This window comes from Phyllobates terribilis, unplaced genomic scaffold (assembly GCF_046119375.1).
Source record: "Phyllobates terribilis strain yellow unplaced genomic scaffold, ASM4611937v1 Scaffold_4__5_contigs__length_816908805, whole genome shotgun sequence".
Taxonomy (NCBI): domain Eukaryota; kingdom Metazoa; phylum Chordata; class Amphibia; order Anura; family Dendrobatidae; genus Phyllobates; species Phyllobates terribilis.
Window position 1 is genome coordinate 53,356,622 of NW_027362764.1, and position 17,841 is coordinate 53,374,462.

The 17,841-nt window shown below is 47.6% G+C and overlaps 1 protein-coding gene across 4 annotated transcripts in view; it reads left to right on the forward strand.

Annotated features, from left to right (window-relative positions):
- The window catches only part of SGCE (sarcoglycan epsilon), a 141,495-nt gene that overhangs the window by 33,797 nt on the left and 89,857 nt on the right, over positions 1–17,841 (forward strand). For all 4 annotated transcript variants that reach the window (XM_073677337.1, XM_073677334.1, XM_073677336.1 and 1 more), the window contains one exon: positions 3,178–3,300. In XM_073677337.1, the coding sequence (XP_073533438.1) occupies positions 3,178–3,300 (123 nt within the window). The remainder of the gene's footprint in view (positions 1–3,177; positions 3,301–17,841) is intronic.

The following is a 17,841-nucleotide window of genomic DNA, read 5'->3' on the forward strand; positions in this document are numbered from 1 at the left end:
CCAGGGCCAAGGGTGTCCCAACAGAAGGCCCGAGGGAGCTGGACCTAGGTGGATTACTGGTGGGGACGGCCAGAGAACGGGACAGAAAGAGAGCTCAGGGCCACGCTCCGGACTTGTTTGGGGGTTGGCTGGATCCAGGACCTGGTGGACGCAGCACGGCTCGGGTGGTCACTAGCAGCTGGAGTGACCAGTACAACATCTGCAGTAAGTAAACACCCTTAACTGCACAACCCGACTCTGTCTTCACTGCCGTCTGCACTACACCACCACAACCCCCATCCTCTGCGCCTGTCCCCTCTGAGGCTATACCCCTCCCGTTGGGGGTTATCCCACCAAGCTGCGCACCCACCATCAGCCTCAGCGGACCCTGCTGCAGCGGCGGCCACAGTGACCGCATCACAACGGGTGGCGTAGTCGACACAAAAGAACTCTTAATAACATCTGTAGGACTGCCACATAACACTGAGCTTGACGCCCTGGGCACGGGCCGGGTCACAGCCGCTCGGAGACTACAAACCCCCCCCATCTGATCCGGTGCCGGGTATTCCCCTCAAAAAGGAATATGTCCCAGGGGGCGCGTCATAGGGGACTGTGGAGGCCATCATACTCTATATATAAGTGGCTGTGGGGACATCATACTCTATATATAAGTGGCTGTGGGGACATTGTACTGTATGTAGGAGGCTGTGGAGGGCATCATACTCTATATGAGGGGCTGTGGGGCTATCTTACAGTATGTAGGGGACTGTGGAGGCCATCATACTCTATATATAAGTGGCTGTGGGGACATCATACTCTATATATAAGTTGCTATGGGGACATTGTACTGTACGTTGGAGGCTTTAGTGGCCATCATACTTCATATAGGGGGTTGTGGAGGCCATCATACTCTACATAGGGGGCTGTGGGGACATCTTACTGTATATAGAGTCTGTGGGGACATCTTACTGTATGTAGGAGGCTGTGGAGGCCATCCTACTCTATATAGGGGGCGATAGGGACATCTTATTGTATGTAGGGGGCTGTGGAGACATTATACTCTATACCGTTGGCTATGGGGCTATCATACTATTTATAGGGAGCTGTGAGAATGTCATGCTGTATATAGGGGGCTGTGAGGGCATTATACTGTATATAGGGTGCTGCGGGGGACATCCTGCTCTATATAGGGAGGTGTGGGGCCATCATACTGTGTATAGAGGAGCTCTGGGGCCATCCTGCTGGATAAAGGGGCTATGGAGCCATCATAATGTATATAGAGGACATATGTGACCATGATACTATATATAGGGGGCTGTGGGGCCGCAGTACACCAGGCATCCCATGGTGACAATATTTACTTGTTTGACACGGGGATGTAGCAGCCTCACACAGCGAACCTTGGCCATGTAACCTCTGTAGCTCGGTGCAACCCCAGCCTAAATTTAACAATGCAGCCCACACTCTACCTTGATTTTTCTTATAAAAAACACCAATCATGAGTGGGTAGTATAGATCACACAGTGTGTGTAGATATAGGTATAATATGTACCTCCTATTTATTACTACCCTATATGGACTATATGCGACTCCATCGCCAAAATATAGAACAACTACCAGAGAAAAGAAGCGAAAACGGAATCCACAATTCTATAGCAAAAAATAGTCAATATTTATTATGATAAAAAGATCAGACATACACAGAGATCAGTGCAGCAACACAAAAGGGCAATAAAATCAACAACAACCCTCTCCACATGTAACCCCAATAGAGGACCCATTATGAAAGTTATCCAAAGCTAACACAGATCCTATATATTTATTACATCATATCTGATGTGTAGATTACAAGTGCAGCATTGAAGTAAATCACTATATAGGCTGACTACCCTCACTGATGTATGATGGATGCATGTATGAATCATCCACCATGTCACACTCCTATTTACCACTACTATTTGCCACGTGCGGTGCGCTAAATAAATACAGGGAGCATAGATGTCACCACTGTATGCTTACCACAGCTCTCCAGTTTCCACATACGATCCACAGAGGGCAGTGAAGCTGCTAGGGGTCCATTTAGGGGAGGCACATGTTGAGAGAGGCGCCCCGACGCGCGTTTCGGTTGTTCCCTTCGTCAGAGAGGCGCCCCCTGACGAAGGGAACAACCGAAACGCGCGTCGGGGCGCCTCTCTCAACATGTGCCTCCCCTAAATGGACCCCTAGCAGCTTCACTGCCCTCTGTGGATCATATGTGGAAACTGGAGAGCTGTGGTAAGCATACAGTGGTGACATCTATGCTCCCTGTATTTATTTAGCGCACCGCACGTGGCAAATAGTAGTGGTAAATAGGAGTGTGACATGGTGGATGATTCATACATGCATCCATCATACATCAGTGAGGGTAGTCAGCCTATATAGTGATTTACTTCAATGCTGCACTTGTAATCTACACATCAGATATGATGTAATGAATATATAGGATCTGTGTTAGCTTTGGATAACTTTCATAATGGGTCCTCTATTGGGGTTACATGTGGAGAGGGTTGTTGTTGATTTTATTGCCCTTTTGTGTTGCTGCACTGATCTCTGTGTATGTCTGATCTTTTTATCATAATAAATATTGACTATTTTTTGCTATAGAATTGTGGATTCCGTTTTCACTTCTTTTCTCTGGTAGTTGTTCTTGATTTTTCTTAGTGGCCCCAGACCACATTTTAGTTTGAGACCCCTGATGTAATCTCTCTCTGTCTTCATCGCTCTCATATACAGGACATTCATTTTTCCATCTCTCTAGTAAATCTTGCATGTATAAAACCCCTTTTGGAGTGTTAAAAAATATCTTCTTTCAGAGCAAAGTTGTCTTAGGCCCAGTGTTATTAAAAAAAAAAGAACAAAGAAAATGCCCCAAGACAACCCTTCCTGTCCCAACCAGTAAGAATACAGCTTCTACTGTTCTAGAACAGGTGATTGCATGAAGAAGGATGAACAATTGTTTGATTTTTGGCATAAAAATTACAACTAAATTTGTGCCATTATTATTTTTCTCGTGAGATCGGCTGTAACTCACAATCTGAGTAATGTCTGCAGCGATAACAAATTAACTTTGCCTCCTCCATTGTGTTTTTGTATGTCTCGCCCTCTAATAACATAAGGGGAGGATAGAGGACTGACTTTACTGTATTTTCTGATTTCTAGTGATCACCATCCTGTCCAAAGTGCACTCAGATCGGAACATTTATCCGTCCTCGGGGGTCCTGTTTGTTCATGTTCTGGAAAGAGAATACTACAAGGGAGAGTTCCCCCCTTATCCAAAACCAGGTATGGAAACATATGTCACAAGGGATGAAATATTACTGCAAACACCTAAGGTATATAAAAGTTAGGGCTTGCGTGAGGTCCTAGTAATTTTGAGTAGGTGTCTGGGCTCACTAGGTTTGGGCTAATTATTATATGGGTTGTGAGGCAGTGAGAGGGATCATATGCGAGGGACGGTATGTGTCTCCTAGGATGTGCATAGAGGCATATTGAACCCGCTGGAGTCATTGCTATCACAGACACAGCTGTGATTACAGTGCAGAATAAAAATAAAGTTTGGACTTGGTCAAGCTATTTGGCTAAGTTGGATTTAAGAAAACCCTGCATGGGCTTTTATTCTTGGAGTGGAGTACAGGATGGCAGTGGGGCGGTCCACTCCCTCCAGCCCGGGTCTTACAAGTGGCTCATGGCCACGGATTCCTTTTAAAAACCTGCAGCAAAGGTTTAGGTGTGTCAGTGTTGGGATTGCTAGCAGCTGAGTAGGAAGCTCTGCAAGCTTGTCTGAAGCGGAACACAGGCCTGTGAAGGCAACGTATCTGACGCACCCTAAGTGACACGGTGCAGCCGTCTCCCATGGCAACAGGTTTACACAGACTGTGTGGATATCCCGGCTGCGATCCGGACAGCTTTTGCTTTTGAGTTGTGAGTTTTTGCCAAATAAAGCCGTTTAAGTTGGACTTTCCTTGGGTCACTGCCTCATTACCGCACAGTGTGAACATCGCCGCACTACAAGATGGTGGAGAATGCGGGCCGTGTGAACTGAGGCATACCCCAACCGCAGCTGCATGTCTGTTATTAGGCCTGCCACATTGCAGCCCAGGCCCGCAGACAAAATGGAGGAACTGCTAAGGCAATTGGTCCTTACTCAGCAGCAACAGCAGGAGCAGTTCCAGCAGCAGCAGCGCACTAATGAACTAATTGAGCAGCAGATTGCAGCTCTGCGAGAGACGCCACCATCACCAATCACGAAACGTTATGAGGCCCGGGACAAGGTCCGGAAGACGACTTGGAAGCCTTTCTCACCGTCTATGAGTGCACAGTGGAGCAGGAGAACCAGCCATCTTCCCAGTGGGCTGAAGTGGTGGCTCCGTTCCTAATGGGCGATGCGCAGAAGGCCTACTTTGAACTCAGTCGGGAGGATGCCCAGGACTATGGGAAGCTGAAAGGTGAGATATTTGCCCGACTGGGGGTTAATACCTATGTGAGAGCCCAACGGGAGTTTTCATGGACCTTTGTGGAGGCCTGACCCACCAGGTCTCAGGCATATGACTTGCTGCAGCTAGTAAAAAGGTGTCTCCAACCTGAGACCTTGACTCCGGCCCAGATGGTGGAGAGTGCGGTGGTCAACCGGCTGCTAAGAACTCTGCCAGCTGCTATACAGCGTAGAGTGTGGCAAGGGGACCCGGGCACTCTAGACCAGGTGGCTGGCCTGATTGAGCGGTATATGGTCACACAGGACTTTATATGGGACTCTGCCCCATTGCAGCTGTCACGCCGGACCCTGCAAATCCAGGAGCTGTGGAAAAGGTTGTGTTCCTCTGCCGGGGACAGTCAGCACCGAACCCATATGGAGGGGGTACCCCGGAGTGAGGGTGGCAGGAGATCTGTTTCCCCTAAAATGGTCCAACGGTCTAACAGTGCCTCCACTTTTAGGTGCTGGCGATGTCAAGGGCATGGATATGTGGCTGTTAACTGCCCCCTGACTGTAGAGCCCATGGACTGCGAGTTTACTCACCGGGTGTCCATGTATGCCCAGACAGTCTGCACCGCGAATGCAGACATGACACGCAGTGAACCTCAACTGTGCCAGGTACACGTCAACGGGTACCCGACGGAGGCCCTCTTGGACTCAGGGAGCCTGGTGACACTTGTCCTTGCATCATTGGTTGCTGAGGACAGCTCCAATGGACGGAAAGTCGGGGTTGTTTGCATACATGGGGACCTCCAAGAATACCCAACCATGGATGTTACCTTTTCCACTCCATGCGGGGAGGTGAAACATGTGGTGTGATTGGCGAAGACCCTTCCCTATGGGACTGTGTTGGGAAGAGACTTGCCCCTTTTCTGGTCCCGGTGGGAGAACAAAATTAACCCTACCAGGGTAAATGTCATTCTGAGCGCGGAACCCAAAGATCCCGAGTCAGGGATGCCTGACGTAGGGATTGCCAACCTAAGGACAGAGTGTAACCGTGATAGGTTTCCCCTAGAGGTGTTGGCAGGAGAGGTCGAGGAGACCCTGTCGATTCCAGAGCTGGAAGTGTCTCCTGGTACGTTTGGGATAGCTCAGGTCCAGGAACCCACTCTAGCCCCGGCACGAGAAAGGGTGGTAGAAATAAATGAGGTGCCTCAGCAACTGGATTCCGAGGTGGTTTTACTCCGCATGGCTGTCAACCAGGAGTTATTATATAGGGTTGATAAAATCTGGGATGAAGTAGTGGAACAGCTGGTAGTGCCCCAGGCGTACCGTTGGGCAGTGCTAGAGATGGTCCACACACACTTGCTGGATGGACACTTAGGCATAAAGAAAGCACAAGAACGTATTCTGCAACGGTTCTTTTGGCCCCGGATTTATGCCGAGGTGCAGAGGTATTGTGAGTCATGTCCCGAGTGTCAGCTTACCACACACACTGCAAATTTCTGGAGTCCATTGGTACCTCTGCCCATTATAGAGGTACCATTTGAGCAGATTGCGATAGATCTGGTGGGGCCCATAATAAAATCTGCCTGTGGCCACCACCATATTTTGGTAGTAGTAGATTATGCCACCCGTTACCCAGAGGCAATACCAATTCGCCACACTTCAGCAAAACTTTTCGCCCTTGAGCTGTTTGCAATGTTCTGCCGCCTTGGGCTATCAAAGGAGATCCTTACTGATCAGGGGACTCCTTTTATGTCCAAGGTGACATATGTCACCTTGGACATATGTCACCTTGGACATAAAATGTATGTAAGCTGCTCCAGATTAAACAGTTGCGCACATCGGTGTACCACCCACAGACCGATGGGTTGGTGGAGAGATTTAATAAAACACTTAAATCTATGCTAAAAAAAGTGGTCTCCAAGGACGGGAGGGATTGGGACATGTTACTGCCCTACTTGATGTTCGCTATCCGCGAGGTACCACAGGCTTCTCACCCTTTGAGCTATTGTATGGCAGGCATCCTAGGGAGTTGCTGGACGTAGTCAAGGAGACGTGGGAACAGGAGCCAGCTCCGGATAGGAGTGTAATTGAGCACGTGGCAAGTATGCAGAATCAGATCGCGGTGGTCTTGCCTACAGTAAAATAGCATCTAATGGATTCCCAGGTAGCGCAGAGTTGCACATATAATAAAAGAGCCATGATCAGGACCTTTAAAGAAGATGTTAGTGGTAGTGCGCACAGCAGAGAGTAAACTCATGGCCAAGTGGCAAGGGCCATATGAAGTACGGGAAAAGGTGGGGGAAGTGAATTACAGAGTGTACCAGCCCTGAAAGAGAAAACCGGAACAACTGTATCATGTGAACCTGCTAAAAGCCTGGAAAGACCAGGAATGTTTGGTTACAGATGCCAGTCCGGTCGTACCGTCGGGGAACCCTCTGTCTCCGGCCTGGGATGTGGCCGGGGTGTGAGGTTAAGATAAGTGACTCTCTCACTAAACTGCAGCGACGGGAGGCTCGGAATATGGTGCAGCAGAATACCGACGTATTCTCATAACCGCCTGGCCGGACCTCTGTGATCTGATATGACATTGTCACCGAGCCTCGGGTAAGGGTACAAATGAAACCGTACTGTGTGCCAGAGGCCCGTAGGCAAGCCATTGTGGCTGAAGTAAAGCAAATGCTCCAGTTAGGGGTCACTGAGGAAACCTGGAGTGAGTGGGCTAGCCCCATTGTACTGATTCCGAAGCCAAACGGGTCATTACGAGTCTGTAATGACATCCGAAAATTGAATGAGGTGTCAAAGTTTGACCTTTATCCAATGCCCCAGGTAGACAAGCTAATTGAGAGACTGGGGCAGGCCCAGTACTTCACCACGCTCGATCTTACCAAGGGTTACTGGTTGGTGCCACTGACAGAATCAGTGAAAGAAAAGACCACCTTTATAATACCAGAGGGTCTCTATCACTAAGTTGTCTTGCCTTTTGGATTACATGGGGCTCCGGCCACCTTCCAGAGGTTGATGGACATAGTGTTAGAGCCTCATCAGAATTATGCGTCGGCATATTTCGATGATATCATCATCTTTAGTACCGACTGGCATACCCACCTGTCCCAGGTACAAGCAGTGCTGGATTTACTCAGAATCGCGGGGTTAACAGCGAACCCAACAAAATGTGCAATAGGTCTCAAGGAAACCCCGTACTTAGGGTACGTGATTGGCTGTGGGGTTATCAAACCCCAAATAAACAAGATTGAGGCCATTCAAAACTGGCCCAGGCCTTTGACTACCAAACAAGTGAGAGCGTTTCTCGGCATCGTTGGGTATTACCACTGGTTCATACCTAATTTTGCTGGGAGAACGGCACCATAACCGATCTGTTAAAGGGTAAGAAGTCGGTTATGGTACGGTTGAACCCTCAAGCAGAGGAAGCGTTCCAGTCCATGAAGTCGGCGTTGTGTGGACAGCCAGTCCTCATCAGCCCCAACTTCAAGAAAAACTTTGTCGTACAAACGGATGCCTCAGAGGTAGGCCTAGGAGCGGTACTGTCGCAAGGGGTGAACGGAGAGGAACATCCAGTCACTTACTTGACCAGGAAACTTCCCCCGGCAGAGAAAAATTATAGCGTTGTGGAAAAGAAGTGCTTGGTAATTAAGTGGGCCTTGGCGTCCCTACGCTATTATTTGCTCTTGCGACAGTTTCGTTTAGTAACGGACCATTCGCCCCTCATCTGGACGAGAAATGCAAAGGAGAGGAATGGTCGGGTCACCAGATGGTTCCTGTCCCTACAAAATTTTAGTTTTTCGCTGGAACATCGGGCTGGGAAGTCGCAGGGAAATGCGGATGCCCTGTCACGGGCACCCTGTATGGTAACAAGTGTTCAACCCTACAAGTTTGAACAGAGGGGGGGTGCATGTGAGGCAGTGGCCGGGATTATATGCGAGGGACGGTACGTGTCTCTTAGGATGTGCTTAGAGGCATATTGAACCTGCTGGAGTGCATTGCTATCACAGACACAGCTGTGATTACAGTGCAGAATAAAAGTAAGTTTGGACTTGGTCAAGCTATTTGGCTAAGTTGGATTTAAGAAAACCCTGCATGGGCTTTTATTCTTGGAGTGAACTACAGGATGGCAGTGGGGCGGTCCACTCCCTCCAGCCCGGGTCTTACAAGTGGCTCACGGCCACAGATTCCTTTTAAATTCTTGCAGCAAAGGTTTGGGTGTGTCAGTGTTGGGATTGCTACCAGCAGAGCAGGAATCTCTGCAAGCTTGTGTGAAGCGGAACACAGGCCTGGGAAGGCAACATATCTGACGCACCCTTAGTGACATGGCGCGGCCGTCTCCCACGGCAACAGGTTTACACGGACTGTGTGGATATCCCGGCTGCGATCCGGAGGACAGCTTTTGGTTTTAAGTTGTGAGTTTTTGCCAAATAAAGCCTTTTATGTTGGACTTTCCTTGGGTCACTGACTCATTACCACACAGTGTGAACACCGCCGCACTACAGGGTAAACATACTCGACTGTACAGTAGATAGGACCACCACGACTGTGACAACTCTGAGACCCACATTCACCTGAGGCCACCAATGAAACATTGCTATTGATCAAGGCTGTACATTTGTGTAGCATGAGCTCCTTGGTGGGGCAGGGAGGGCGTGTCTGGGTGCCTCTGTCAGGTTTCTCCCACATATACACACATAAATATGTATACATACATTAGGTACAAATATACACGTTACACTTATACACATTTCACAATTCACACATGTATAAATAACACATATACATTATGCACATATATACACATTACACAAACATATACAAAGTATACACATTACACAACCATTTACATAGTATACACATTACACATGCATATAATCTATTAAATTCGCACATACACATTACACAAGCATATAATCTATTAAATCTGCACATTCAAATTACACAAACATATACATAGTACACACATTAAACAAGCATATAATCTATTAAATCTGCACATACACATTACGCAAACATATAAATAGTACACACATATGCACATAGATATACATAGTGCACACATATACACATTACACAACCATTTACATAGTACACACATTACACATGCATATACATAGTACACACACATACACATTACACAAACATATACATAGTACACACATTACACAAGTATATAATCTATTAAATCCACACATACACATTATACAAACATACATAGTACACACATATACACATTACAAAAACATATACATAGTACACATATTATACGTGCATATATATAGTGCACACATATACACAGTACGCAACCATTTACATAGTACACACGTTACACATGCATATGCACAGTATACACATTACACAAATATATACCGCACACATTACACATGCACATACATAGTACACACATATACACATTACACAAAACATGTACATAGTGCACACATTACACATGCATTTGCTGTACGTATTATGCAGATATTGAATTTACACATTCACAATTCTACACACATACACACTTCTTCTTGATCAACATGTTAGGCTATGGGTTGAACTTGATGGACTTATGTCTACCTTCAACCTTCAAAACTATGATATTATGAAAATACACATAGACATTATCCACACATATAAACTTTACGTAAACAACATACATATAATACATAGATACAAAAGACTGTATAAAATATGCATAAACTGCACATGTTCACAATTCTACAGTATATACATACACATAAAATACACATATACTGTACATTACGCACACATACACTCATTACATAAACATATACATAGCACGCAAGTATACACAAGCATACATAAAATACACACATACACATAATGCACACACGCAAGTGCACATTAGACACATATACAATCTACATATTATGCACATATATATATACAGGGTGGTCCAAAAGTAGGTGGACAGAAAGTGTAATACGGTTATGAAGGGGGAGATTTATCAAACAAAATCCAGTAATTTTAGATAACATTATGTGGAGTGATGAAGCTTCTTTCACATTATCCGGCCATATTAACAGACATAATTGTATTTACTGGTATAATGAGAACATGCATTTAACATTAGAGCAACAACTAAATGAGCCTGGTGTCAATGTTTGGGGGGGTATTTTAAGTTTTGGTGTTTTAGGACCAATATTTTTTGATGGAACAGTCACAGGAGATAAGTATCTCGAAATTCTAATGAATCAAGTTGTTCCCCAGTTACAGCAACAGCCTAATTCAAATGACCTTTATTTCCAACAAGATGGGGCCCCTCCACATTATTCAAGAGTGGTCCGCGAGTAACTTGATGAAACATTTCCTAATAAATGGATTGGCCGAAGAGGCCCACTTGATTGGCCGGCACATTCACCAGACTGGACCCCAATGGATTTTTTCTTTTGGGGACAAAGTTTATAGTCGAAAACCAAAAAGTGTCAGTGATTTGAAAAATTACATAAGAGATGCATTTCAAGAAATTAATACCCAAAGAGACTTGTGCAAAAAAGTTTGTCGAAGCGTAAGAGGCCGACTTCAAAGCTGTGCAAATTGTAATGGAAAACCGTTTGAGCGCCTGCGTTGATAAAATTTAAGGGCTTTTGTATTATTGTTCAGAATAAAATTTAATTGTCAATGTTATGCTTGTGTTAGTAAATATAATTTTATAAATAAATCTAACTAAATGTTATTATTTTCTGTCCACCTACTTTTGGATCACCCTGTATATATATATATATATACGGTATATATATATTTTACTCACTTACAATGGGTACGGAAAGTATTCAGACTCCTTTAAATGTTTCATTCTTTGTTTCATTGCAGCCATTTGATAAATTCTAAAAAGTTCATTTTTTTTACTCATTAAAGTACACTCTGCACCCCATCTTCACTGAAAAAAAACAGAAATGTAGAAGTTTTTGTAAATTTATTAAAAAAGAAAAACTGAATTATCACATGGTCATAAGTGTTAAGCATGTCATGGTGAGGAAACACAGTGTCTGCAAATTGAGATTCTGGTTCTGGCTTATATCCTAAAGTAACAAGGCTCATTAAAGGGTCACTATTGACTTTTAGGATTGCTACTTCCTGTAGGTGGCACTAGAGGTCTAGAATCATAGAATGGTAGAGTTGGAGGGGACCTCCTGGGTCATCTGGTCCAACCCCCTGCTCAATGCGGGACTCACTAAACCATCTCAGACAAATGTCTGTCCAGCCTCTGTTTGAAGACGTCCATTGAAGGAGAACTCACCACCTCTCGTGGCAGCCTGTTCCACTCATTGATCACCCTCAATGTCAAAAAGATTTTTCTAATATCTAATCTGTGTTTCCTCCCATTCAGTTTCATCCCATTGCTTCTAGTCTTTCCTTGTGCAAATGAGAATAAAGATGATCCTTCAACAATGTGACAGCCCTTGAGATATTTGTAGACAGCTATTAAGTCTCCTCTCAGTCTTCTTTTTTGCAAGCTAAACATTCCCAAATCCTGTAACCGTTCCTCATAGGACATGGTTTGCAGACCGGTCATCTAGTCCTCTTCCTCTCTATAGGACACAGTTTATCATAAAAATTACAGACCTCTCCATTCTTTGTAGGTGGGAAAACTTGCAAAATTGTCAGTGTATCAAATACTTATTTTCCTCACTGTAAATACATATATTCAAAATATCAATAAATGTATGCTTTATGCAAACATGTACATGTAGCACCCTGAGGATTCGGCTGCTACAGGGGTATTGCACCTCAACCCAGAGGTGTGATATTCCACTCCCGGGTAAGGATGGAGTGTGGAACTGAGCTCGGTAGGCTGCATGCACTACATACATCCCATTTCCGAGGAGCAGGCCGACGGTACTCCCACTTAGAAATGTGCAGGTACGACCGAGTCTGTTCCTGGCTGGAGTGGGAGGGGGGTGGTACATCCCAAGTAGTGTAGGGGCAGATAGGGGGAGCAGCCTGGGTAAAGATAGGAGCTCATTGGGTGCTGGTCACCTGAGCTCACACATAGAGGGTGTATATAAGGTGGGCACCATCAAAGAACAGGGTCAGTCTGCTGTAGAGGAGGAGTGAGTCAGCCTTTTGCAAAGAGTCTGTTGGAGAGCAGAAGAGCAGAGCAGAGAAGCCTGAGCCAGAGTGAGAGAGGAGAAGAAAGAGAGACCCAGAGGGGGAAACAGAAGAGAGGACTCTGAGACCCCAAATCAAATCCACGGGTGAAGAGTCGGCATCAGGGTACCGGAACCCAAGCTGGTGGGGGCAAAAACACACCCCAGCCAGAGACCGGAGGCCGTGGGCAGCGTCTGCCACGGCCACCCACCACATCCACCCCGAAGGCATACCACGTGGAGGGTCAGGGAACCCAAGGCCAAGGGTCTCCCAACAGAAGGCCCGAGGGAGCTGGACCTGGGTGGATCACTAGTGGGGACGGCCAGAGAAAGGACAGAAGGAGAGCTCAGGGTCACGCTCCGGACTCGCTTGGGGGTTGGCTGGATCCAGGACCTGGTGGATGCAGCACGGCTCGGGAGGTCACTTGAAGCTGGAGTGACCGGAACATCAGCAGTGAGTAAATACCCTTAACTGCATAACCCGACTCTGTCTTCCTTTAACATCTATGCTGCACCACCACAACCCCCATCCTCTGCACCTGACCCCCTGAGGCTATACCCCACCCGTTGGGGGTTATACCATCAAAAGCTGCACCTACACCATCAGCCTCAGCGGACCCTGCTGCAGCGGCGGCCATAGTGACCGCAATACAACGGGTGGCGTAGTCGACATTAAGAACTTATTAACATCTGTAGGACTGCCACATACAACTGAGTTTGACACCCTGGGCACGGACCGGGTCACAGCCACTCGGAGACTACAACCCCCATCTGATCCGGCTCCGGGTATTCCCCTAAAGAATATGGCCCAGGGGGCGCGTCAATTTTGGCGTAGTCGGCAGGATTACGTGCCCGCAACACCCGGGTACTGCGTGCCTGAAGAAAAGAACAAGTTTACCTCAGAAAGAAGTCTCCTGCCGGTTCCGGAGGGTCCCCGCCATCGGACCCCATCACCAGTCGATTCCCGCCGGTTGTCCGCCATAAACAGCTTTTTCCCGCCATCTGCAGAGTTTCCCGCCACTGGGAAGCGGTTCCCGCCATTTCCAAGGATTTCCCGCCTTGTCAGAGCGGATGCCATTATGGGCGTGCCAGAGGATGGCAAGAGGCCGCCTCCCATCGTGGGCCAGGACCGAAAATGGCGCCAAAAGTGGAAACCGCCCCCACCAACAGAGACTGTGATGCTAGAGGTGTCTGTCAGCGTGAAAGAACTGCCCCTGGAGCTGACAGTCACCAAGTGGCCCCGGGACCGCCCTCGAGGTGGGAGGAGACGAAAGGAGAGAACAAAGATGGGTGCCGCCTGGAGCAGTCTGGAGCGAGCGCACCCGGAGGCAAGAAGCCTGGAGAAGAATATCGGAGGAGCTTACCCGGAGATGGCGAGAAAGCAGAGCAGCACCGGCCCGTTGGCCAGGAGCCTGCTAGAAACAGAGGAGGGAAAGCAGAGCAGCACCGGCCCGCTGGCCAGGAGCCTGCTAGAGACAACAGAAGGAGAGCAGAGCAGCACCGACCCGTTGGTCAGGAGCCTGCTGGAAGCAACGACCCCACTAGGCCTAGTGGAGGTCCTAGCACAGCTCCCCCGAGACCGGGAGTGTGCACAGACCGCTCTGGAGGGCCTCGCAAGGAGGATGGCCCGGGTGCAGCGAGAGACGTTGGCGGAGTGGAGCCGTGAGATGGCCCAGCAGACTGAGACCTGTCAGCGGAGCACGCCACCCAAGATGAGGAGACAGACCGCCTCTGAGGATGGCCCGGGAGGATTGAAGGCCGGAGACGGCGCCGAGAAGGGAGCCGAACGAGTGGAGGCAGGTAAAGGGGACGTCTATACCCCAAACCGGGAAACCGCGTACCTGCCCCAGCTCCCCGTCGCAGAGCCCGAAGTCTATCCTGCCGTGCCCGTCGCTGCAACGTCACCGCCGCAGACTAGGCCTCAAACGGGAGCCGCGACCCCTGTGACGTCACACGCCTCGACCCCGAGCGTGACCAAGCAGGAAGTACCACCAGCCTGGTCGCAAGGCCTAGTACCCCCGGGCGCCGCAATACCAACAGCGCCCCCTACCTCCGCGGAGCCACCGGCCTGGTCGCAGGGCCAAGTAGCCCAGGGCGCCGCCGTCCTTACGGTGCCCTTCACCTTCCAGATACCCCAGGCCTGGCCGCAAGGCCCGGGCAACCCGGGCGCTAACACCACCGCGCCCATAAAACCAAGAGTGCCGCATCTGGGAGAAGATCTGTTTGCCCAACATACGTGCCCGAACGGGTCTGAAGCTAAAGGAAACCATAAAGAAAGAGTAGGAGGAGCCAGAGGCGACGAGAATGTTTTATCTGAAAAGTTTTATATATATATAATGTTTTATATGTTTTATATGTTTATGCAAAAATTTGTATGTTTGGTGTTATGTCTTACAGCCCGAGGACGTGCTGTGATTTACCAGGGGGGAATGTAGCACCCTGAGGATTCGGCTGCTACAGGGGTATTGCACCTCAACCCAGAGGTGTGATATTCCACTCCCGGGTAAGGATGGAGTGTGGAACTGAGCTCGGTAGGCTGCATGCACTACATACATCCCATTTCCGAGGAGCAGGCCGACGGTACTCCCACTTAGAAATGTGCAGGTACGACCGAGTCTGTTCCTGGCTGGAGTGGGAGGGGGGTGGTACATCCCAAGTAGTGTAGGGGCAGATAGGGGGAGCAGCCTGGGTAAAGATAGGAGCTCATTGGGTGCTGGTCACCTGAGCTCACACATAGAGGGTGTATATAAGGTGGGCACCATCAAAGAACAGGGTCAGTCTGCTGTAGAGGAGGAGTGAGTCAGCCTTTTGCAAAGAGTCTGTTGGAGAGCAGAAGAGCAGAGCAGAGAAGCCTGAGCCAGAGTGAGAGAGGAGAAGAAAGAGAGACCCAGAGGGGGAAACAGAAGAGAGGACTCTGAGACCCCAAATCCAATCCACGGGTGAAGAGTCGGCATCAGGGTACCGGAACCCAAGCTGGTGGGGGCAAAAACACACCCCAGCCAGAGACCGGAGGCCGTGGGCAGCGTCTGCCACGGCCACCCACCACATCCACCCCGAAGGCATACCACGTGGAGGGTCAGGGAACCCAAGGCCAAGGGTCTCCCAACAGAAGGCCCGAGGGAGCTGGACCTGGGTGGATCACTAGTGGGGACGGCCAGAGAAAGGACAGAAGGAGAGCTCAGGGTCACGCTCCGGACTCGCTTGGGGGTTGGCTGGATCCAGGACCTGGTGGATGCAGCACGGCTCGGGAGGTCACTTGAAGCTGGAGTGACCGGAACATCAGCAGTGAGTAAATACCCTTAACTGCATAACCCGACTCTGTCTTCCTTTAACATCTATGCTGCACCACCACAACCCCCATCCTCTGCACCTGACCCCCTGAGGCTATACCCCACCCGTTGGGGGTTATACCATCAAAAGCTGCACCTACACCATCAGCCTCAGCGGACCCTGCTGCAGCGGCGGCCACAGTGACCGCAACACAACGGGTGGCGTAGTCGACATTAAGAACTTAGTAACATCTGTAGGACTGCCACATACAACTGAGTTTGACACCGTGGGCACGGACCGGGTCACAGCCACTCGGAGACTACAACCCCCATCTGATCCGGCTCCGGGTATTCCCCTAAAGAATATGGCCCAGGGGGCGCGTCATACACATTACACATGCATATATACATAATACACACATACATATATTACACGTGCTGTACATTAGACACAACTATACATACTGTATAATGTATACATTGTATATACACATTATACAGACATGTACACATTGATTCTAATTCTATCCAGTCGTGTCTGACCCTTGGTTACTGTGTAGGCCGTTTCTCACCGTTCTCACGTAGATGTCAGTGTGACACCTACTGGCGCTGTAGTATGGCCAGAAGAATTTGTTTCTTTTCACATTTGAACATTCTGATCCATAACCCCCATGGCTTCTTTATTTTCATGTAAACACTACAACATGAGGTTCCTTTATATCAACTTTTATTATGAGCTAAATGCAAAAAAAAATTGTGCCATCTTTACTTCAAGGGGTTGTCCACCACTTGACAACCTCTTTTTAAAGAGGACCTTTCATCAGGTCATAAGTGGCTAGTTTATGCTCTTATTTTATCTCTGCTACTCCCCTGTGTTCCGTTTTTTTGTTGTTCTTTAAATCCACCATATGGTTCCAGAGATAGGAGCCTTTTCATTTAGTGCTACTTTTTGTGTTTTTGTTTTTACCAAGGGAGCATTTAGTTACAGGGTAGGAATGCAGAGCAGTCTAAAGACACCCCCCTGAGGATCCTGTGAGCCATGCCCCCTTGGTAAAGGCCATAAAAAAGTAGCACAAAATATAAAGCCATTATCTCTGGAACCGTATGGTGGATTTTTTTTTTAAAAAAAAACAATGAAATATTTAGGCAGCACTCTCGTTTCGCCTAAGCTTTGTCTGTGGCCCCGTGTTGGGATTGCTCTCTTGGGTGGGTATGTGTACTATATACAACATGGTTATCTGTTTAAGTGTTTATACCTACTTTCTTGCTTACTGACTGCTGGGGTGTCCATGGTTTGTATTGACTTTTTAAACTATATTACCTATGCTTATTTGAGTTGAAACATTATACTTGGCAATTTAGCTTTTACGTCCACGTGATCTATTTCTTACCTATAGTACATTTGGAGCGTCATTTATGTCCTTATATCCACAGCCAGCTGAGTGTTACTACTTCCGTGCAGGATTTTTACCATTAGGGTTTTAATTAAACTGGAATCTGCACCTGCGTTATTTGCGAACTATATTTAGCTATGTTCATTATTCTGTATTTTTACATGCATCCTAACCATTATATCCATTTTTTGTATCTTTACCCATGTCCGTATTGATCTCCTTTTAATTTGATATATTTATTTCTGTATGATTTCCTCAATAAAGGTGATTCGCTTTTATACATTTTTATGTCCGGCATATTATTTAATTCTTCTGTAATACATATGTCAATGCCTTAGAGGGAATCTGTCAGCAGGTTTTTGCTATGTAATGTGAAGACAGCATGAGGTAGGGGTTAAAACACAGATTTCAGCAATGCCTCTGTTATCAAGCTCACTGCTTTTGCTTGCTTACAATGTTGGTTTTAGCACCAGTAGCTTATCATTGCTGTGACTAGCTGGTGGTGTGAGCCCTGGTATGACACGCCCCTTCCTGTGATAGGCAGCTCACTGTCTATGGACTTTGTACACAGAGAGCCTGGTGGGGGCGGAGGCAGCTTCCTCAGCTCTGCTTCTTACTAAATCTAAAAACTC